Raw genomic sequence first — 24508 nt, forward strand, 5'->3', positions numbered from 1 at the left:
CCTGACTAGACTGAGATGATCTGGGACTGCTAGTGCCCTTAGCCTGAACACCTACCAGAAACAAAGGTCCATCTTCTTTGGAGAGAGAATATCATCCTAGGACTCAAAAATATCTGCATTTTAAATACTCAAAAATAACTCAGAAATAATCAGACATATGAGAAAAGACCACAGCTAAAGACACAACAGAAACAGACTCATAGGACATTAAAATTTAAAGGTACTATCTAACCATTCTGCAATTATGGTATGTCCTACCTCAAATAAAAGTTTTTGTCATAAAATGTACGTCATGTGATATTTAAAAAGTTATACCACTTTCCTCTAGTTAGTTTGGTATGTTATCTTCTTTCTTTTAACCCTTCTGTGCCTTATATTTATGGTGTCCCAAGCACTCTGATAGTCACTGTTTCTTAACTGCGTTATTATTAAACAATCATCTTCAGGTAGTAACATAATCTACTATAAAGAATGTTAATATGGACAAGCATAATTAACATTTGAACACAAATGGAAAAAGGATGTGACTGTACTCAAACTCCTACTCTGTCGCTATAAAAATGACTTCCTATTTAAGTTTTTGGCATCCCTAAAGGCAAAATTTAGGCAACCTAAGACTCTACTTTTTAATTAAGAAACCTAGCTAGATGAATTTTCAGACTGTTCAATAGGAGAAAAAAGCTGACACAGCTCTATTTTTGGCTTTAAAAGAACATCTCATTATAATTACTTTAAAAAGACAATTAAATCCATTCAAACATATAAATATGTTAATCTGCAACTAGGAATCAGCACTCACTCCCATATGTCCAGATATTACTATTCTAGACAAAAAGCAATTTTTTAAAACTGCTCCTTGTGGAGCAGGGCTAACCCATAGGCAATGTGCCCAGAGTAGCCCAATATTAATTTTCAAAGACTGGTTAATTACAAGTTTGGTTGTAATTTACAAAGACTGGTTTGGTACTGGTACCAAAACAGATATATAGAACAATGGAACAGGACAGAGCCCTCGGAAATAACATCACACATCTAAAACCATCTAATTTTTGACAAATCTTACAAAACAAGCAATGGAGAAAGGATTCACTATTTAATAAATGGTGCTAGGAAAACTGGTTAGCCATGTGCAGAAAACAGAAACTGGACCACCCTTACACCTTATACAAAAATTAACTTAAGATGGATTACAGACTCAAACGTAAGACCTAAAACCATAAAAGCCCTAGAAGAAAATCTAGGCAATACCATTCAGGACACAGGCATGGGCAAAGACTTCATGACTAAAACACCAAAAGCAATGGCAACAAAAGCAAAAATTGACAAATGGGATCTAATCAAACTAAAGAGCTTCTGCACAGCAAAAGAAACTGTCATCAGTGTGAACAGGTAACCTACAGAGTGGGAAAAAATTTCTGCAAGCTATCCATCTGACAAAGGTCTAATATCCAGAATCTACAAGGAACTGAAACAAATTTACAAGAAAAAAAAAATCAAAAAGTGGGCAAAGGATATGAACAGACACTTCTCAAAAGACGACATTTATGTGGCCAACAAACACATGAAATAAAGCTCATCATAACTGGTCATTAGAGAAATACAAATCAAAACCACAATGAGATACCATCTCACACCAGTTAGAATGGTGATTATTAAGAAGTCAGGAAACAACAGATGCTGGCAAGGCTGGGGAAAAATGGGAATGCTTTACACTGCTGGTGGGAGTGTAAATTAGTTCAACCACTGTGGAAGACAGTTTGGTGATTCCTCAAGGATCTAGAACCAGAAACACCATTTGACCCAGCAATCCCATTACTGGGTATATACCCAAAGGATTATAAATCATTCTACTATAAAGACACATACACACACATGTTTACTGCAGCACTATTCACAATAGCAAAGACTTGGAACCAATCTAGATGCCCATCAATGACAGACTGGATAAAGAAAATGTGGCACATACACACCATGGAATACTATGCAGCCATAAAAAAAAAAAGAGTTCGTGTCCTTTGCAGGGGCATGGATGAAGCTGGAAGCCACCATTTCCAACAAACTAACACAGGTACAGAAAACCAAACACCGTATGTTCTCACTCATAAGTGGGAGTTGAACAATGAGAACACATGGACACAGGGAAGGGATCATCACACACCGGGGCCTGTCAGGAAGTGGGGAGCAAGGGGGACGGAGAGCATTAGGACAAATACCTAATACATGCGGGGCTTAAAACCTAGATGATGGGTTGACAGGTGCAGCAAACTACCATGGGACATGTATACCTGCATGTTCTGCACATGTATCCCAGAACTTAAAGTAAAATAAAAATTTTAAAAAGTACTAGTAAAAATAAATTGTTATTACGCCTGTTTTTTTTTTTTTAAAGATATTTAAAGTTATTTTAAGGCATAGTTAACCACCCATGATTTATATTAATGGCAAGATTAATCCCTCAATGCATAAACACAGACACACATAAACAATTCAGCTTGGTGCTCGAAAAGTAAATATTCCAAAGTAAACAGTTAATAACCAGAGTAAAGAAGACGACAAACTCATAAAGATACACAATGGGGTGACATGACTGATGTTTACACAAAAAGTCATGGATTTAAATCTAACCAGAGGGAATGAGTAAGCTCCTGCCCAGAATAAACACTGCATCACAGTATTGGACAGTATGTGATAGCCTACCACTATCACTCAGGATAAATGGTGCTTTGAAATAGCACCACTTCAATTTCTTTTGTTAGAAATTCACGTAGATTTGTCATCACACATGCTTTCAGTATGGCATAAAAGTTACTATTATGACTATTAAATAAGTTTCTTAATATATCTCTGGGACCACATGCATTAGATTAACAAAACAGCAGGCTGCAAAGTAAAAACAAAGACTTTTTACTATGTTTCTCATATTAATGGGCTCATATTGCATCTTAATACATATTAATATATTGATTATATAATAATATATTTTAATGGACTAACACATAGAGATTAGCACCAAACAGTTTTTGCTATTGGGTATGTATAATTCATGTTATTTTTTAAATGACAAAAATGATATTCAACAACAAATAATTGAGAGAAAATATTTAACTTATTTACGTATTAACAGTCTACCATTCTAGGAGGTCCAGCCCAAAATTAAATTCATCTCCCTTCACTCTCCCCAGCTCACTCCATAGCCACTTTTCTTCTCAAATGTTAGTAAATAGTGCCACCATTCATCCCATGGCCCAGCCTAGAAACCTGAAAGTCATTCTTACTCACCTTTATCCATCACATACAATCAATCCATCATCAAAACCCATCAAGTCTTCTCCAAAATCTCCCTCTTAAATCTAACTATCTACCCTTTCATTATCTCTACCCTACTTTTCTTTTTTTTTTTTTTTTTTTTGAGAGGGAGTCTCGCTCTGTCATCCAGGCTAGAGGGCTGTGGTGCAATCTCAGCTCACTCCACCTCCTAGGTTTCAAGCGATTCTCCTGCATCAGCCTCCCAAGTAGCTGGGATTACAGGTGAGTGCCACTGGGCCCAGCTAACTTTTTGAATTTTCAGTAGAGACAGGGTTTCTATGTTGGCCAGGCTGGTCTCACACTCCCAACCTGAGGTGATCCACTGCCTCGGCCTCCCAAAGTGCTGGGATTACAGGCTTGAGCCACCGTGTCTGGCCTCTATCTTACGTTTAATCACCATAATCTCTCACCCAGTTCCCTGCAACAGCTTCCTAAATAATCACTTTACTTCCAATCCCACCCTCCTCCAGTCAATTCTTCACACCAGAGTTATCTTTCTAAAATGCAAATCTGTTCTAGACATTGCCCCTGCTAAAAGGCACTTAATTAGCTCTCCATATTGATCTGAAGATCAACTACTTAACACGTCCTATAAGAGAGCTGATCTGGCTTCTTGTTTACCTCTATGGCCTCAGAATTTAACCCCTATCTCCTCCACAGTCTAAAATGTAGGCACACTGAACTCTGCTCAAATATGAATTCTCTCTTACCTCTTTTTCACATATGCTATTATCTTCCCACTCACACACTGTCATTCAACACTGCATCAAACCCTCACACAAATGAACCAACTATATTGCATTCTTTTACTACTCTCGACTTTTCATTAAATTCCTCCTTCCTTAAGTCTCAGCTTAAATATAACTTCCTCCAAGAGGCTTTCCCTACACTACCCCCATCACTACACTATTCACACATACACACAGTTAAGGCTAGTATTGTTTAATGTATTTCCAGACTACCTCACATTTGCCTGTTTGGACAGTAAGCTCTAGGAGAAAGGAAAACATGCCTGTTTTGTTCAGTATTTTATCACCAGAGCCCAACCAGTATCGAGCACATCTAGACATCCAATAAGTTTTGCACTTTCTTGAGTAAAATAGTTGAGAACAATCTCAAATGATGGCTAAAGTCATTAATAATCAGGCTCTAGTTAGTTTCGAAGCTCACATATCCATATATCCTCAGGGGAATGAGCTCGTTTTACAGGCAAAGAGCTCTCCTCCACTTTTCTTCTCTGAAATACTTTCATGCCTCAGTAAGAAACAGAAACCTCTAGACCAAAAATCATCCAAACCAACATGGTTGGGGCAGAATCAAGGCCAGATGAGAAAGGCACAGGGCAAAAGTGCCTGCCACTTGACCTTGAATCTAGGGTGGTTTCATATTACAAATGAAAGGAACCCAAAACCTGACCAATATAGCCACAGGAAATGGCCACGGGGAAGAAAAAAAAAAAAAAAAAAAACTCCCTGTACATCTCAGAATCTGTAAGTTTGTCAAAATTGCCAAGAATATCTATACTCCCAGCAAGTCAAAAATTTCCCAGAATACAATACCTTAATGGGGAGGCAGGGGGACAGAAGGCAGTGAAGTCAAGTTCTTGGTAAGAAAATGAAAGCGCTCTCCAACTTAGACATCTGGGCTAAAGGGTAGATGGAAATGGGGTATAGGAAAGTAAAAAACAGGGCTCTATCTAATAAGACAGACAAGTGGTAAAATACAATTAAACAGACTATCTGTGGTATATTGCCAAGCACCAGAGGAACATCACTTAGATGATAATCCATTACATCTTGAAAAATCAATATAACCCAATGCTTACCTGTTTAAAAAAAAAAAAAAAATCTCATTAAGACACTAAATGACTCTGAAAAATTTACTGTAAGAAACTACGCAACTCAAAGCAATCCTACGGCCAGACGTAGTGGCTCATGCCAGTAATCCCAGCAATTTGGGAGACTGACCAACATGGTGAAACCTCATCTCTATTAAAAATACAAAAATTAGCCAGGTGTGGTGGCACGCGCTTGTAATCCCAGCTACTCGGGAGGCTGAGGCAGAAGAATTGCTTGAATCCAGGAGGTGGAGGTTGCAGTGAGCCAAGATCACACTACTGCACTCCAGCCTGGGTGACAGAGCAAGACTCCGTCTCAAAAATAAATGAAAATAAAAATAAATAAATAAATAAATAAATAAATACATAAATAAATAAAAGCAATCCTAACTCTCCCCTAATAAGACAGAAGGAAATCTAAGAGAATCTCATCTGGGAATGAGGAGAGATCTACCGCTCTCTATCAAAACAAGATATCCATCCATAGTTGGAGAAAGTTCAATAATCAATATAGATAAAAATAAATGCATATAAACATACAACCTATACACTTAGAAATCCAAGGGAAATTTCCCTCTATCTTTCCTCTCTCAGCTCCTGCTGTGTTACTGATATTTCAGTCTTAAAGAAAGCTCTTTTCATATCTTCCAGTTTTTTTTTTTTTTAAAGAGATTTAAATGACATAGGTGAGTGGGAAGAAGTATACCAAAGGAAGCTGAACTCACAAGTTTCTCTTAAAATCTTAATAAAATTATTTCATCTCTTCTTTCATAAACTCTCAGGTTCTCTTTTTTTTTTTTTTTCCCTGCATCAGGGTCTCAGATGCAGTGGCACAATCATGGCTCAATGCAGCCTTGAATTCCTAGACTCAAACAATCCTCCTGCCTCAAACTTCCCAAGTAGCTGGGACTACAGGCATGCACCACAATGCCTGGTTAATTTTTTGGAGACACAGAGTCTAGCTATATTGCCAAGGCTGGACTTGAACTTCTGGTCTCAAGTGACTCTCCCATGCTGGCCTCCCAAAGCGCTGGGATTACAGGCATGGGCCACTGCGCCCAGCCTCTCAGGTTCCATACTAAGTAAAATAAATGTTGTTATGAAAAACGTAGCACTTTATTATTTAATTAAAAAATGGTTTCTTAAAATGTCTTCTATTCAACTGTCACTAATAGCAAAAAACAGAACACCTTTTAAAACTGAAAAAGGTACCTATTATGTCTAACAAATCTTTGCAATACATTAACATAATTCAATCTTTGAGCACTGTTCATTCTTTTTATGAAAATAAGAACATGTCTTCAATGACATTAATCAGTGGCTAAACAATCTGATTCAGTAGTTCCCATTTAACTGAGCACTAGTCAACTTTCACGTGGGTGGTTTGTACTGCAATAAAGTCATTTGGGTAATGTATATGCTCATTATTTTTATTCCATTCCAGTTCCCACTTCTCTAGTCATGACAACATGCCCTTTCTAAAATACGCTTTAAAACTTAATTTTCTATTATTGATTGTGGGTAGGGGGGCGGATTTTCCCCTTACCCTTCTGAGTTCTTAGCTGGGACTGCTGTAACAACAGACCAACAAGAGAAAAACAGTTTATTAACATGTACACCTCATGTATACATAGGAGATTATCCAGGGAGAAATAAGAACTCTCCAAGAGGGGGCCTAGAACTCCAGCTTACATAACAACTTCAACTAGAAAGAAGAATGTGAAGGAAGGTAACCACAAAAAGCATGGTAAATAAGAGAAATGATTGTTTTGCAGAATTAAGTTGGTGCCTCTGTTGATAGGCGTCTCTTGCCATTTGGTTATCCTTCTCTTCCCCAGAAAGGGAGACATTCTTACAAATAGAGATTTCCTTTCTAGGTACACATTTCTGTTACAAAAAAGTAACTTGTACTGTTTTCAGAGATGACCCTGTGTCTGCTGGTTCTCAAAATAATCTGCTCAAAATAATCCTTATATGCCAAAGTGGCATATTTAGGGTGGCATATTGTGGTCTCCTATAATCACAAAATCCTCTCACTAGCAGCATCTTAAGAGCACTCTGAGAAACACAAAAACAGTACCATACTGTGCCGTATTTTGAGTTAGGTTGGGTAGCCAACTTCATTTCTATTTTAAAATGCAAGAGGTGGTGGAGAAAAGGAAGACTAGAGGGAGAGAGAGGAGAGAAGAACCTAAAATGTTCTTTAAATCCAATTCAGTTGGGGAGGGAAATAGGAGTGGTACTACATGTATGAAACAAAAATTTAAGGATTTTCCTCTGTTCTATATCTACTTAATTTTATTTTTTAAACAAATATGCATTTCTGTTATATTCAAGGAATCTTCAAAAAGTTCACAGAATATGTATTGCAAAAAAACTATGCATGAACTTCAAATTTTTTTGTATGAACATAAACTCTTACTAACTTGTCATAACATACCAGAACAGGATCTAGCTTGAGGTCCTAAGAGGGATAAGACAGCGTTTGAAAGAGCCCCTATCACAGTAACATGAATTCTGCTAAAATTGAAGCAAGAACAAATATCAAATTTATGGTAAAGCTTGTGTGGAAGAAAAGTAAACTCACTGGTGAGTTGTGAAAAGTCTGTGAGGAAAATGCCTCAAAGATATCAACAGTTTACAAATAGATAACTCATTTAAGAAGGCACGAGAAAATGTTCAAGATGCCAACAGTGGCAGACCATCCACATTAATTTGTGAGGAAAAAAATTCATCTTGTTTGTGCCCTAACTGAAGATGATCAATGGCTAACAGCATGAACAATAGCTAATGCCACAATTCTTTTATAATTGGTTCAGTTTACACAATTCTGACTAAAAAATTGAAGCTGAGCAAACTTTCCATCCGATGAGTGCCAAAATCATTGGACCCAGATCTGCTGCAGACAAGAACAGATCTTTCAACGGAAATTTTGAGTGAGACTGCGATCCTGAAGCATTTCTTTGAAGAATTGTAACAGCAGATGAAATATGGCTTTACCAGTATGATCCTGAAGATAAAGCACAACCACAATGGCTACCAAGAGAAGTGGTCCAGTCAAAGCACAAGCAGACTGGTCAAGAGCAAAGGTTGGCAACAATTTTTTGGGATGTTCAAAGGCAGGCTGCTGGTTGACTTTCTGGAGCACCAAAGAACTATCATAAAAACTTAGCCAAAGCTTTAGCAGAAAAACACCCAAAGTTTCATCAGAGACTCCTCGTACACTACGTAAATGCCCCTGCTTATTCTGCTCATCAAACAAGGGCAATTTTGAGAGTTTCAATGGGAAATTATTAGGCATCCACCTTATAACCCGATCTGGTTCCTTCTGACTCCTTTATGTTTCCTAATTGATATAGATTGGATATCTGTCCCCTCCAAATCTCATGTTGAAATTTATTCTCCAACATTAGAGGTGGGGCCAAATGGAAGGTGTCTGGGTCATGGGGGCAGATCGCTCATGAATGGCTTGGTATATCCCCAGAGTAATGAGTAAGTTCTCGCTCTATCAGTTCATACAAAAGCTGGCTGTTTAAAAGAATGTGGCGTCTCCTTTCTTTCTCACTCCCTCTCTCGCTATGTGATATGCCAGCTCTCCTTCCCCTTCTGCTATAACTGGAAGTTACCTGAAGCCCTCACCAGAAGCAGATGCTAGTGCCATGGTTCTTGTACACCCTGCAGAACTGTGAGCCAAATAAATTACCCAGCCTCAGGTATTCTTTTATAGCAACCCAAACAGAGTAACACACCAATCTTTAAAAATCTGTAAATGGCACCCTTTTTTCTTCAGTTACCAATATAAAAAAGACTCCTTTTACTTAAATTCCCAGGACCCTCATTTATTTAGGGATGGACTAAATGACTGGTATCACTGCTGACAAAAGAAATATCTTAAATTTGATGGAGCTTATGTTGAGAAAAAAAGTTATTTTTTATTTCTATCTTAATTAATTCCACTTTTCCACAAACTTTTTGAAGTCCCCTCATATTAGCTTAAGAAAATGCAACCCCAGATGTTTTATATAAAGGGCAAAAGGGTAACAAAATTTGTCTTCCCCAGAAACAGAATAAATTTAGTCATTTAAGTATCTATTCATAAAAAAATTGTTTCAGAAACACTGGAATAATTTCACATAATTCTGATCTACCATGTGGAGAACTCAGTAACATTTTTATTTTACTGTATTTCAAAAAACTGAGTAAATGAATTTCTAAAATCTTAAAGATAACAGAATTTAGCAATCCCGGGACTCTACAAAATGCTGTGCTACTCTTCATGGTGGGTAACGAGAGAAAATAAAACTGTCATTTTCTATACTGGAAAAAAATAATACCTTCTATAATAAAAACAAAAGGAAAGCAGGGGGAACCAAGCTCTATGGCGCCATCTTTTGGACTGTACAAATTCTTAACAAAATTCTTTCTTACATTATTGTAAGAAAAAATTTATTGACCAGAATCAAACAAGTACTATTCCTATGCCTTTTAAGGCGGGTGGATCACTTGAGGCCAGGAGTTCAACACCAGCCTGGCCAATGTGGTGAAATCCCATCTCTACTAAAAATACAAAATTAGCTGGGTGTGGTGGCAGGGGCCTGTAATCCCAGCTCCATATTATTCTCACAGTTCTTTCTGTACTAGGGTATGTTAAATAAGCAGAAGTCATTGAACTGAGACTGTCTCTCTGCACTTTGAGTTCCTGCATAAAAAATTGCAAACTTAGTATAGAAATAAACTGAAACCTAATTTAAGAGTATAGTTTTGTAACAAACAGCCAAGTTTCAGCCAATCATAGGCAGCCAACTGATCAGACCATACCAATACAGGGTGAACATCTCATCACATCATGCCCAAATAAGGCAAATGCCTTGTGGTAGCCAATCAGGTAATTTCTCTAATTTGCTTCCACATTCAGCCTATGGAAGCTCACTGCTCATGTTGCAAGGTGGAGCTCTCTCAACCTCTTCTGGTTCTGCATGCTGCCTGATTCATGAATTGTTCTTTGCTCAGATAAAGTGTTAAATTTGTGTGAAGTTTTTCTTTTAACAGATTAAAAATGTATCTATACTAAGCCTACACTAAGCAATTATGTGTAATTCTAAAATTCTACTAAAAATTCTGAAAATAAGGGCTTTTTGAACAAACTGTAGTCTGAACACCTTACAAAAATTGTTCCTAAAGTGAACTCCTCTCCCCCTAGAATCATCATTATCTGAGAACTTGTTAGAAATGCAAATTCTTAGGCCACATTCCAGACTAAACTAGAAATGGGGCAAGGAAATAATCTGCTTTTTTTTTTTTTTTAAGATGGAGTCTCACTCTATTGCCCAGGCTGAAGTGCAATGGCACAATCTTGGCTCCCTGCAACCTCCACCTCCCAGGTTCAAGCAATTTTCCTGCCTCAGCCTCTGGAGTAGCTAGGATTACAGGACCCTGCCACCACACCCAGCTAATTTTGTATTTTTAGTAGAGATGGGATTTCACCACATTGGCCAGGCTAGTCTTGAACTCCTGGCCTCAAGTGACCCACCCGCCTAGACCTCCCAAAGTACTAGGATTACAGGCATGAGCCGCCATGCCCAGCCTAGAATCTGCTTTTTCACAAGCCCTCCAGGTTATTCTGATACAAACTAAAACGTGAAAAACAGTCTTTGGGAGATTTAGAAAAAAGTCACAGGAGACACAACCACACATAAGAACCTGCTGAGCAGCAGTTTTTAACCTTACCTTCACATTGGTAACACCAGGGAGCTTTAAAAATCCTCGGTCTCATCGCACCACTGCACTAAAGCCTGGGCGACAGAGCAAGATTCCATCTCAAAAAAAAAAAAAAAAAAAAAAGCCTAGGTTTCACTCCACTATCCAATTTGATGATTATGGGAGATAAGGAAAGCCTAGGCACTGGAATTTTAAAAAGACTCCCAAATGATTCTAAAGTGCAAACAAGGTTGAGTGCCACTGATCTAGAGGATTACATTTTCAGAAGTTAGAGTTCATAAAACATCTTATATTAAGAAATGCTGGTGTCTTAAATTTTCTGTTGTTGTAACTGAATATCTGAGACTGCGTAATTTACAAAGTAAAGGAATCTATGTCTTACAGCTCTTCTGGAGATTGGGAAATCCAAGGTTGAGGGGCCATATCTGTTGAGGGGCTTCTAGCTGGTGGGGAATCTCTGCAGAGCCCAGCAGCAGTGCAAGGCATCATGTGGTGAGGGGGCAAAAGCATGCCAAACTGGCCTTTAAAACAGACCCATTCCCATGGTAATTAAACCATTCTTCCTGTGATAACCTATTAATCCAAGAATGGATCAAACTACTCTACCCTCAGGACCCCATCACCTCTTAAAGGCCTCACTTCTTAATAGTGTTACATTCAGGATTAAGTTTCAACATGAGTTTTGGTGGGGAAAAATACTCAAACCATAGCATTCCATCCCTGACCTCCCAAACTCATATCCTTCTCACATACAAATACATTCACTCTAGCTCCATATCCTCAAAGTATTAACTTGTTTCAGCACCAACTCAAAATTCCAAAGTCCAGAGTCCCATCTGTGAAGCCTGTGAAATCAAAACAAGTTATCTACTTCCAAGATACAATGGTAGGACAGGTATACGGTATTCCTGTAAAAACTAAAGTAGAGGTTCCTCTTCAAAGAGACTTTCCTCCCTGTCTAATTAGGAATAAATAGTAAATTCTCTTAGAAGCCAAATTTATTCAAAGACCTGTGCTAACATTCTTAGATACCTGCTAGCCTTAATAAAGAAATCAATGTACTTTGTGTTCTTAGCTCCCACAATTTAGCCTAAATATTTGCCCTGGCATGCTTATACTGGTACAAGCAAGCATTAGGTCATATCCTGTTCCTCTTCCTTATTTGGAGGTGTTTTTACCTTGCTCAGCATTCCACAAGTTACTTTCTCCTTCCTTTGTTCTCCTCTGCCTTTGCCTCTTTTAGAAAGTTCCAATTGGGACAAATACAGAATGTGAGGTCCCATTCCAGTCAATGGAAACCGGACACAGCAGTAGGGTGACCGTGTCAGGTTATAAATGACCCTGTCTCCTCTGTTCGCTGTACTCTCGTGGCAAAACTGCTGGCAAGTGTACTCTTTCTGCATAAAGTAAAATGGCCTTGCTGAGAAAATTAAATTTACGTTCAAGTGCTATTTCTTTGCAGCACCGGGGAACAAGCATTTCTAACATTCCCATTCTAAAAGGCAGAAATAGGCCAAAAGAAAGGAGTAACAGGCCTCAAGTAAGTCTAAACCCTGGGAAAGAAGACATTAACTCTTAAAGCTACAGAGTAATCTTCATTCCATGTCTGAATCCTGTGCACACTGGGGTGGGGTTGGGGAGGTGGGCTCGCAAGGTATCAAGCAACCCTACTCCTAGAGCTTTCTGGGCTCAACCAGTTAAGAGTAGGTAGCTAGGCAGACATGAGCAGGGCAGAGGACTCCCCCACACCCAGAATGTCAGGTGACCATCAAGTGATGGTCAGGTGGTTGTTAAACTGTCTCCCTAAAATAACTGGTCCCAGCTGGCAGCAGGGAAAGGCAGTCTCCCAGCAGACAGAAAACACCTGAAGCTGGTGATCAGCAGCTTCCCATTAAGATCTCAGGAGTTAGGCGAGTGGGCCCAAGCATGTGCACTAAGACGCAAAATGGCAGAGTTTAACTGGTATATGACCCTTCCTCTAAAAATGTTCAACTTAGCAAGGCAAAAATGCCTCAAATGAGCATGCGCACAACTTGAGTAAACACACTGAACATGTGGTCCCTCTGGAGTGCTGGCAGGCCACTACACATGCGGACAGCCCAGCCCAAGGAAAAAATCAAGGCAGGAGAAACTCAAACCCCGAAACCACGCCAATGTATAAAACACCAAGTCAAGGGCCAAAGAGAACACTTGAATCGCTCAAATTGCTTGCTTGGCCCTCTTCCAAGAATACTTTACTTCCCATTGTTCCTGTTCCAAAACTTTTTAATAAACTCTCACTCTTGCTCAAAAACTTGCCTTGGTCTCTCACTCTGCCTTACGCCCCTTGGACAAATTCTTTCCTTCGAGGAGGCAAGAATCAAGTTGCTTCAGACCTGTATGGATCCACCACTGCTAACAAGCCCACACTTCAGCTCTCTCCAGTTGAAGTTACAAACTGGTGCCATGCGCTGCCAGTGGGTCACAGTTCTAGAATCTCAAGGGCAGCTCTAGCTCTGACCTCACAATTCCACTTGGCATTCTCCAGAATGGGCTCTCTGTGGTGGCTCCACCCCTGCAACAAGTCTCTGCCTGGACACCAGACTGTCTATAATATATCCTTTGAAATCTAGGTAGAGGCTCACATGACTTCCTAGCTCTGCTTTCTGACATCCTGCAGAATTAGCACCACATGGATGCCACCAAGGCTTATGGCTTATATCTTTTGGAGCTGCAGGTCAAGTTGCACCTAGGGCCACCTGAGCCATAGTGGGGACAACTGAGGAACACTGTGCTGGAATTCTGGGAACAGAGGCCCAAAGTAGCCCTGGGCAGTAAGTTTATAGGCAGAGGCCCAAGTCCATCACCCAAAACCATTTGTGCTAGAGCTCTGGGCCTGTGATGAGAAAGGGAGGCTCAAAGATCTCGGAAATGCCTTGAGGGTCTTTCTCCCATTGTCTTGATAATCCCTTCTATTAAGTACTACTCTCCTTAGCAAAAATTGATGGGCCACACCTTGGTTTCCTCTCCCAAAAAATTTTTTCACTCTTTACATGGCCAGGCTGAGAGTTTTCCAAATCTTTCTGCTTTCCCTTTTGATTATAAATTTCATCTTCAGTCATTTTTTTCCCTCTCACAGCTTCATGTAAGCTATTAAAAGTAGCCATGCAGCAGCCTGAATGCTTTGCGGGTTAGATAGGTCTTCTTCCAGGCATTCTAATTCACGGCTCTAAAATCCTGAATTCCATAAAGCCCTCAGACATGGACCCAATCCAGCCAGGTTCTCTGCTACTTTATTACAAGGATGCCCTTTACTCCAATATCTTGTTCCTCATTTTCATCTGGGTCCTCATCAAAATGGCCATTACTGTCCATATTTCTATTAGCATTCTGCCCATGATCACTTAAATAATCTCTAAGAAGTTCCACATCTTCCCCAACCTTGTCATCTTCTGAGCCCTCACCAGAATCACCCTTAATGTTCCATTCACAGCAATACAGGGTTTTTTCTATCCTGCTCCTCCAAACTCTTTCAAGTGTTTATCCATTACCCAATTCTAAAGCCACTTCCACATTTTCAGGTATTTGTTATTAGCAACACTTCTCAGTACCAATTTTCTGTCTCAGTCCATTTTGTGCTACTGTAACAGAATACAGAGACTGGGTAACTTATAAAACAAATTTTAAAAACGGGTTTTTTTAGGTGATGGTTCTACAAACCGGAAAGTTCAAGATTGAGAGGCTGCATCTGGCAGCTTCTAGTGAAGGCCTTATGTTACATGAAAACATGGCAGAGAAATAGAAGAGGTACCAGGCACATTTAAAAAGCCCAAAACATAGGAAGCAACCTCACGTTACAACAACCTGCTCTCGCAGAAACTAACATTCCCACAAGAGCTAACACAGTCTTGCAAGAAAGATACTAATCCATCTTAACAACATAATCACCTTTTAAAGGCACCACCTCCCAACACCACCACATTGGAAACAAGCCTCAACATGGGTTTTGGTGGGGACAACCCATGCTCAAATCACAGAAGTTTGTAAATCAGACGTGAAAAGTGTGGCCTTCAAAACCAAGATAAACACAAAACCCCACTACTAAAAAAAAGAGACTGTTCACTTCCAGCCTGTTGTTTACCCTTTCAAAGGCCATACAAGATGTTTATTATTTAGGGTATAATTGTTTAAAAATTTTTCTATAACTGTACATTCCTAGTTGCTATGGTAAGGCCAAAACAAAAAAAAGGTAGGATAATCCTTGCCCTTTCCAGACCATCTAATACAATTGGGAAGATGAGATATAAAGTAACAATAAAGTACAAACACCAAATTTAGAGTACAGACTGAAAGCACTGACTCAATGGAAGAAGAAATCACATCTAATTGTAGTGTAAGTTGAGCATCCTGAATCCAAAACTCTGAAATCGGAAATGCTCCAATGAGCATTTCCTTTGAGTATCACGTTGGTGCTCCAAATATTTCAGATTGTGGAACATTTCAGATTTCAGATTTTTGGATTTAAGATTTAAGTTGTTAGATATGAGTTCTAAATTTCTCTTCAAAGGATCAGTGTCAGTATGTTCAATTCTTTGCCTTCTACTTTTAAACTTAACTTCCCCATAACGCAACCTTTCTCGATTACCTGCTCCACCCTGACTCATTCCAATTTACTGCTCTGCCATAACCATTTTTTCTGCCAAACCACTCACCCCATCACTCTCTTTAAATTAGCCAATCAGAATTAGTTTAGCCTGTCTGGTCTAACTCTAGCCAATAGGGGAATGACACAGCAGCAGGGGCCATGTTTATCAGGAATAAGAACTCCTTCCCCCTTCCTTTTCCAGGTGTGTGCTCACCACTGCTCCATCTGTAAGGGCACACCCTTCTATAGAAGTACATCGCCTTGCTGAGAATTAAAAATAAAATGTTATATTCGAGTGCTATTTCTTTTGCAGCACTGAAACTTTATTTATAACATATTGTAAATATTCCAAAATCCAAAACACTCCGGGTCCTAAGCATTTCAGACAAGAGATGCTCAATCCATACTATGTATGACTATTTAAAAAGAGAGTAGAACTTCAGTCTTTAAGGAGATGCATGTGGTTGGGCATACCTGATGGAAGAAAAGACACAATTTTTTTAAGGGAGCAGATAAAATACAGTATAAAACAAACTTTCTCAGGAGTTCCTCATCTGAACCACAGATCACTGCAAATGATGTGATTATATTCTCAATTCTTCCAAGGATAGTACATAACTAGTACCATTCAAGAAGCACAGGACAGAAATAGGAACTAATTAATTATATTCAAGGGATGGCTTAGAGCCCTATTTCTCAAATTAACATGACTCAGAATTACTTGGAGAGCTTGGCTTGTTCAAACAGACTGCTAGGCCCCAGTCTAGAGACGGATTCTCTAGGCAAACCCAAGAACATTTTAAGGCATTAAGACTTAATCCTCTGGTGGAATTCTGGTTAAGAAAGGCTGATATAAAGTATATATTTATTTGAAAGTAATTTATGTTCTTTAAATACTGAAAACAGAGACCAGTATGAAGAAGCAGCAGCATGTTCATCTATTCAAGACAACATTATCTTGGTCTGTTTCACTGCAGTCTTTCTTTTGAAATAAATATTCTTGGTTGTTATACATGAGGAATATATACAAACGCTATACAAGCCCCAGTACTGAAGAACATGGCCAGTGCATTCAGACATGCTGTGCTAAAGCAATATAATTCTCAGGCTTCTGTAAAAAAATGGAAGTTCTGCCCACTTAATAGCACCAAGGGCAGTTCACCAATCTTTTCATAACAGAAAGAGTCTTGAGTTATAACTTTAAGTGATCTCTTGGTCAACTAGACCAAATAGTTATTGAAATATTCTCAATAATATGTCAGCAATATATTTACCATTCCTGATAATATTTTTATTTTATATTTATACTAATAACAACTTAGTTGGGGAGAAAACTCTTGGATCCTAACTACTTCACAACTTCTCAACCCACTGACTTCTGTCACACTGTGTAACAGAGCAATCTGAAGAAATCTGTATATAACATGCATTCACTAATCACCCCATTTACCTTGATTCCTTGGCCTGACTACTCACAATTAGCTTTTTTCTCTTAAGGTTTATAATTTTAAAAAATTTACCTGAGCTTTTATCTAGGTGTGGGTCTCTTTTCGCTTATCTGAAATTCTGTGTTTTCTTTAATTATACATATCTGAGTTTGGGAGTTTTTGTTTTTACTTAAAGTCTTATTTCATCATATCTGATCATTATTTCTGTTCCAAGTGTTTGATTTACTTTCAATGGAGTATTTATCACTCCTTTTTTGGGTTCCCAGTAACTTTCTTTCATAGTCATTACCTCAAAACACTCATTTTTATCACTTACATATTTTTTTTATGCTTTGTGAGAGTTTCTCAAGTTTACTCTCCACAGATACTTCACTATCTGTAATATTAAATTCCTCTCTTTCTAATCTAATGCCATTAAAATAGAATGTCAGTTTTGCTACTGTGTATTAGTTCCCCGTCATCCTCCCTGTTATCTGTTTCCCTTTTTCAACTTGTAGCCCTTTCACCTGAGTCTGCTCTCTCTTTATGGGATTTCTTTCCTGTTTTAATGGGGTCACATTTATTTTTCATGCTGTTGGGTATGCCCATTGTTTTTGTCCTCATTTCCTCCTGGTTTCTTTCACATTCACAGGGCAGCTCTTCCTTCAATGCTTCAGATTCTTTCCCTTCCTCTTATTCTACAGTATTTTTTTTCAGAGAGCTTTCATCTTCCCCAGGTTAAAGCACAACCAACCCACACTCAGTTTCTGCGAAGCAGAGAGGTACAGATCGCCCTTGCTAGTAGAATCCCTTCCCAAAATGATGTGCAAGATCTAAGCAATTCCGGTCCTTATTTAGGGTGGTTCTACTAGAACAAAGTGGGGAACTACCTGTATTCCAAATCGTTCCTTAAAACACTGAACAGGTGGAATTTCAAAAATTCCACCTTTTGGCCTCATACTGCCTACCTACCTAGACTCTACCTACCTGGGCCCTACCTACCTATGTCCTACCTATTGTCATGGCTCAGGACATGCTACCCCAAACTATGGCCACTTGGAGGCCACTGTGACTTTCCCCCACCTTTTTGTGGGACAGTTGGCCATAAAGAAGTTCTCTAACCTACCTCTCCTGAAAGTATGTCTCTTTTTTTTTTTTTTTTTTTTTTGACACAGAGTCTCGCTCTGTCAGCCAGGCTGGAGTGCAATGGCATGATCTCAGCTCACTACAACCTCCTGGGTTCAAGCAATTCTCGTGCCTCAGCCTCCCCAGTAGCTCGGATTACTGGTGTGCACCATCACACCCAACTGATTTTTGTAGTTTTAGTAGAGATGGGGTTTTGCCATGTTGCCCAAGCTGGTCTCGAACTCCTGGCCTCAAGCGATTCACCCACCTCAGCCTCCCGAAGTGCTAGGATTACAGGCATGAGCCACGACACCTGGCCTTGAAAGTCATTAAACCCTCATGTGACAAGGGCCCCATTCTATACCTGGAGGAAAGGAATGTTACACAGAGAGGCCAAGAAGAATCTCAACAAACAAGCCTACCTAAGTTCCCCCATTTATTACTAATGAATAATACCGTTTTTGTACAATCATACTTCTATGTGACCATCCATTGTTCGTTGAACTTACACACAAAAACACAGTTTTTCCTGGATCTGTGGGTCTTTGGGTCTTCATTTCTGAAGGCTCCCATGTCATGTAAAACTTTGATTAAATAAATGTGTTATGCTTCTCTATTGTTAATCTGTCTTTTGTTATACGGATATTGGCCATGACCCCTGCAATCGGTGAGGAAAAGACATTACTTTTTCTCTCCTCCACTACCTTTCTAGGCTCAGTTCAATTCACCATCTTCTCCATGCAGCCCTTTCCTGCCATGAAGACCCATTCTGACCCCTCACTTCTTTAAAGGCTAATCTTTGTCAGTACCTTACAATTTACCAATTGTTTTGTAATTATTTCATGTTTTCTCTAACTCCAGGTCAAGTTAATCAATGTCAGTTACATTTTAGACTTCTCTGTAATAGCACAGAGGCAGAATATTTGTCAACTGACAGAAATGCAGTTATAGAGAACTTCATAAAGAATCCAAACACTTCCACTAAGGTGAAATTTTGAGTAACAGGTACAATTTAGGCAACCAAATCTCTAATACTGAATTAAAAAAAAAAAACTCAACATTCTAGTTTCTCTTCTGAAGTTCCTATTTTTAAGTAGAAAAAAGGCTCTATATATTAAAAGATAAAAAGTTTCCATTGCTTAAAAAAACTTGCTAATTCAAAAAATTAAAATAGCATATAATATGTGTGTGTGTGTGTGTGTGTGTGTGTATTTTTTTTTTATTTTTTGAGACAGTCTCACTTTGTTACCCAGGCTGGAGTGCAGTAGTGCAATCTCAGCTCACTGCAAGCTCCACCTCCTGGGTTCAAGCAATTATCGTGCCTCAACCTCCTGAGTAGCTGAGATCACAGGTGTGTGCCACCATGCTCAGCTAATTTTTGTATTTTTAATAGAAACAGGGTTTCACCATGTAGGCGAGGCTGGTCTCAAACTCCTAACGTAAGTGATCCGTCCACCTTGGCCTCCCAAAGTGCTGGGATTACAGATGTGAGGCACCATGCCCAGCCATATAACATAATTAAGAACATAAAACATTCTTTTGGGCTGGGATAGTCTAAAAGTGCTATAAGCAAATATTATATCTCAAATCTGTCAGGATCCAAAATCCACACAATTATGTTTCAACGAGGTCTATTATATTACATTCATCAGCTCACTTCTGTTTAATAATTATTAACTTATTTTTAATACAACTCACATCAATGATTGGAGTAAAAAGTCTACTTACCCCACCCATTGTAATTCCATGAATAAGTGCAACATAAGGTTTCTGGCAAGAACCTGAAAGAAATAGAGCTGTAATTTTAGTTACAGTGTTTATAATACATTCCCTTTTTCTAAAAAAAAACCCACATTATATATACTCAAGATTCTTCCTAGGAAATTTTAGCAAGAAACACCAAAGATGACTAAATGTATGGCTTATAAAATACGTATTTTTAAATGTCAATCCAACACAATCCTATCTATTCGTTATCATTTAACAACTTAACCTTTGATTTTAAACAAAAAACCAGGGCCCAGTGTGGTGGCTGACACCTGTAATCTAAGCTCTTTGGGAGGCCAAGGTGGGAGGATTGCTTGAGGTCAGCAGTATGAGATAAGTCTGAGCAATACAGCAAAACCCCATCTCTTAAAAAATATATAGCCAGGTGTGGTGGCAAGCACCTGTGCTCCCAGCTGCTCAGAAAGCTGAGGTGGGAGGAACACTTGATCACTTAAGCATAGGAGGTTGAGGTTGCAGTGGGCTGTGATCACGCCACTGCACTCCAGCCTGGGCAACAGACCAAGACCCTATCTTTAAAAAAAACAAAAAAAAGGAAGAGCTATGCTACATTATGGTTGAGAAGACTCCATCTCAAAGATGTCAACTCTCTCCAAATTAACCCATAATTCATTCTAAGTCTAATCATAATCTCAGTAGAAACTTTTGTGAAACCAGATGAAACAATTCTAAAATTCATATGGAAGACCCAAAGTCCAACAGCAGCCAAGACAAAAGACATGTAGAAAACGCATCTTAAAGAATTTGGAAACAAAGTAATGATGCATAAACACTATGATCTATCCATTCTACATATTATTTCTGGAGAAACTTTTGCGCATGGGAAATAAGGGAGCACGTACAAGAGTACAACTATCTATGTTAGTAACTATTGGAAGCTAAAATATCCATTAATGTAGAACAGATAATTAATGTGGGATATAATCATAATATTGGACACCACAGAACAGTTATATTCCATGTTGTTAAAAACAATTTATGGAATGGTATACACAGTAAGATAGTATTTATGTAAATTTCTAAATACAAAGTAAAAATCTTTTAGTTCAAACCTAAAATAAAAGCTAAAAAACAAAAGGAATTGGAAAGCTTAAAAAATGGCAGCCTCTATTTGTCTACTTTGCTGTATAAAATATGATACAATGTTCTGCATTTCTGTTTTGTCTTTAAACTTATACATTTAAACTTATACACCGCAGGTGCGATGGCTCACGCCTGTAATCCCAGCACTTTGGGAGGCCGGGGCAGGTGGATCACCTAGGGTCAGGAGTTCGACAGCAGCCTGGCCAACATGGTGAAACCTGTCCTTAATTAAAATACAAAAATTAGCCGGGTGTGGTGGTGCATGCCTGTAATCCCAGCTACTCAAGTGGCTGAGGCAGGAGAATCACTTGAACCTGGGAGACAGAGGCTGCAGTGAGCCAACATCGCACCACTGCACTCCAGCCTGGGTGACAGGGCAAGACTCTGTCTCAAAAGATAGATGAATAAATAATAAAATTAAAATAAACTTATGTTTTACTATTTTAAATACTTCAATGTTAAATTATTGCACAGCTTTTTTCATCACTTAGTAATTATTTTCATCAATTCATGTTTTTACAAAAACATATATATCCCCATGTGTTTAATCTACTAGATATTAATCCATGTTTTTATGCCAATATATAAATACGTTTGTCTAAAAGGCACGTGAGAAAAACTGATTTTTTCAACTATGTCAAAATACTTTAATATCACGTACTCAATCAAATTCTAACTTAAGATATTTTAGTTCATAAATATTTAGTAAAAATGTCAAATATGGTCTAGGAGAATACACTGAAAATTAATAACAATGGTTGTTTTTGAGGAGGGATAAATGGTTGCTTCTGGGGAAAGTAATGGCACTGAGGAAAGCAAAAAAATGAACTGAAATGTAACTTCCAGACTTGCAGTATTATATTTCTTTTGAAGACATTTTAAATCATCAAGCAAAAATAAAATATTGATGTCTGTTAATTCTGGGCTAGAGGGTACACAAGTACTTATTATGTTACTTCCTGTATCTTAACTTTTGAAACACATGCTTGATAAAAACACTGCTTCACCTCCAATGAAACCTTGAACCTTGAATATAAAGAAATTTTTATTCCCAAGTTCTTTAAGAATTAGGAAATGATACTATATACTTCATTTTATAGAGAAAACTGGAACCCAAGGTTTTTCCCCCCAAGAAAGCTAAAGCTACCACATGATCAGAAATCCATATTCTCATACTGATTTTTTTTTGAGACGTAGTCTCGCTTTGTTGCCCAGGCTGAAGTGCAGTGGTGCGATCTCAAATCACTGCAACCTCCACCTCCCAGATTCAAGCTGATTCTCCTGCCTGAGCCTCCTGAGTAGCTGGGATTATAGGCACGTGCCACCGCACCCAGCTGATTTTTGTATTTTTAATAGAGATGGGGTTTCACCATGTTGGCCAGGCTGGTCTCAAACTCCTGACCTCAGGTGATCCACCCATTCAGCCTCCCAAATTGCTGGGATTACAGGCGTGAGCCACCGCACCCGGCCTCATATTGATTTTTTAACAAACAGCAGTTAAGTATAGCCTACTAATATTAAAGGGTTACTGTTTTTAAATAAGCACTCAAAATTGTTTAATCAACTTTATTTACGCCTGGCACATGGTATTAAAAGTTTAAGTAAGACTGCCTATTGATTACATTTTTAACAAAGTACATATATCCACCTCATTTCCTTTTTTTTTTGAGATGGAGTCTCGCTTTGTCGCCCAGGCTGGAGTGCAGTGGGGCTATCTCAGCTCACTGCAAGCTCCGCCTCCCAGGTTCATGCCATTCTCTGCCTCAGCCTCCCGAGTAGCTGGGACTACAGGCACCCACTACCACGCCCGGCTAATTTTTTGCACTTTTAGTAGAGATGGGGTTTCACTGTGTTAGCCAGAAAGGTCTCGAACTCCTGACCTCGTGATCCGCCCGCCTCAGCCTCCCAAAGTGCTAGGATTACAGGCGTGAGCCACTGCACCCGGTTGTCCACCTCATTTCTTTATTCCATTCCAAAGCTCTGAGCAGAACACACATACCAACAGCATTGTTCAGCATATATTCTTCTCTGAAGAAAACTGGAGCTATATTCTGTTTTGCCTTTTCAGCTTCCGAGATCACTAGGAAGGAAAGATTACAAATAAAAAAAAAACGATTTAATAGTCAATGTTGTCAACTAGATCAAAAGTATTATGATAATTAAATACTGGGGGAAAGGGAGTACTCTAAAATGACTTGTTAAAGTTTTGAAGTTGCCCCTGCCACAGAAATTATATTATAGTCACAGATCCATAGTCCAATGTCAAAGCTTCGAGGCAAAAATTCCTATTCTTGTTTTCCATGCTTCTTACAAAATGTTACATCAGAAATTACAGGCTGAGCATGGTGGCTCAAACCTGTAATTGCAGCACTTTGAGAAACCAGGTGGGAGGATTCCTTGAGGCCAGGAGTTTGAGACCAGCCTGGTGAGACTCAACAAAAAAAGTTTTATTAGCTGGCTGCAGTGCCATGTGCCTGTAGTACCAGCTGCTCAGGAGGCTGGGCCGGGAGGATCACTTGAGCCCAGGATACTGAGGCTACAGTGAGCCAGGATCATACCACTGTACTCTGGCCTGGACAGAAGAGTGACACCCTGTGTCTTTAAAAAAAATATATATATATATTGTAGCAAACCACATTTGCTTTTGATTATTTTCTCTAGCACTTAAATTAACATTTGCTAGACATACATTTCTTTTGGTAATATATCTTAATACAAAATGTATTATACCTGTGTGTGTATAGCGCTACAATGTACCCCATGTCCTTAAATATTTCTGTCACATTCATTTCCCCCATGAAACATTTACTGAGCATCTACTACATACCAAGTAATGTTTTAGGTGTTGCAGATAATAAAGACAGCAACACAAGATGGCTGTCCTGGAGTTCAGATTGATACTAAAACATATTCTTTCTCCTATAAGAATTGGGGTGCTGTGAGAATGGGAGCAGGAGATGTGTAATTAATTAAAAGAAGGCTTCCTAGAAGAGGTAACCCTAAGCCAAGTTTGAAAAGGTAAATAGGAATTTCCTAGAAAATGACAGGAAGAAAAATTCTGAGTAGGGGAAGTAGTACCCTACAAAGCCTCAAAGTCAAGAAAGAAGAGTAAAATCAAGAATCAAACAGCTTAAAAGACTAAAGGGCAAAGGGAAAAGGTGAGGCTAGACAGGTAAATAATATACTGACATTCTTATTTACTAACATAAATAGAAATGTAACTTCTCAAAGACATTGCTACAGCATACCATTACCTGGCTTAAAAAACAAATGCTCAGTAAATATCTACTGAATAGTGAACACTATCAAATGGTTTCACTTCTATTGCAATCTTCTATTACCCAGAGTTCACATCTCCTACCATATTCTTCCTCCAGTCAATCTCAAGACTGCTAACAAAGTTTCCTCTTCTATATACTGCAACTCATATGCCTTTCCTATCTTTAAGTCCTTTGAGATTTATCTATTAAAACACAAACTAAACATTTCATAAATATGTTTCCTCCTTTATGGGAAAGTATTACACACAAAATGTTGTCTACCGATTTTTACACTAACTCTAGAATTCTCTTGTTTGTTTTTTGTCTGTTTTGAGACAGAATC

At 38.7% G+C, this 24508-nt stretch overlaps 1 protein-coding gene across 4 annotated transcripts in view; it reads right to left on the reverse strand.

Annotated features, from left to right (window-relative positions):
* Positions 1–24508, reverse strand: part of LOC105468213 (3-hydroxyisobutyryl-CoA hydrolase) — a 117732-nt gene that overhangs the window by 65551 nt on the left and 27673 nt on the right. For all 4 annotated transcript variants that reach the window (XM_011718284.2, XM_011718283.3, XM_011718281.3 and 1 more), the window contains 2 exons: positions 22905–22985; positions 19766–19818 (listed from right to left, as the gene is read on the reverse strand). In XM_011718284.2, coding sequence (XP_011716586.1) covers positions 19766–19818; positions 22905–22985 — 134 coding nt within the window. The remainder of the gene's footprint in view (positions 1–19765; positions 19819–22904; positions 22986–24508) is intronic.

This window comes from Macaca nemestrina, chromosome 11 (genome assembly GCF_043159975.1).
Source record: "Macaca nemestrina isolate mMacNem1 chromosome 11, mMacNem.hap1, whole genome shotgun sequence".
Lineage (NCBI taxonomy): Eukaryota > Metazoa > Chordata > Mammalia > Primates > Cercopithecidae > Macaca > Macaca nemestrina.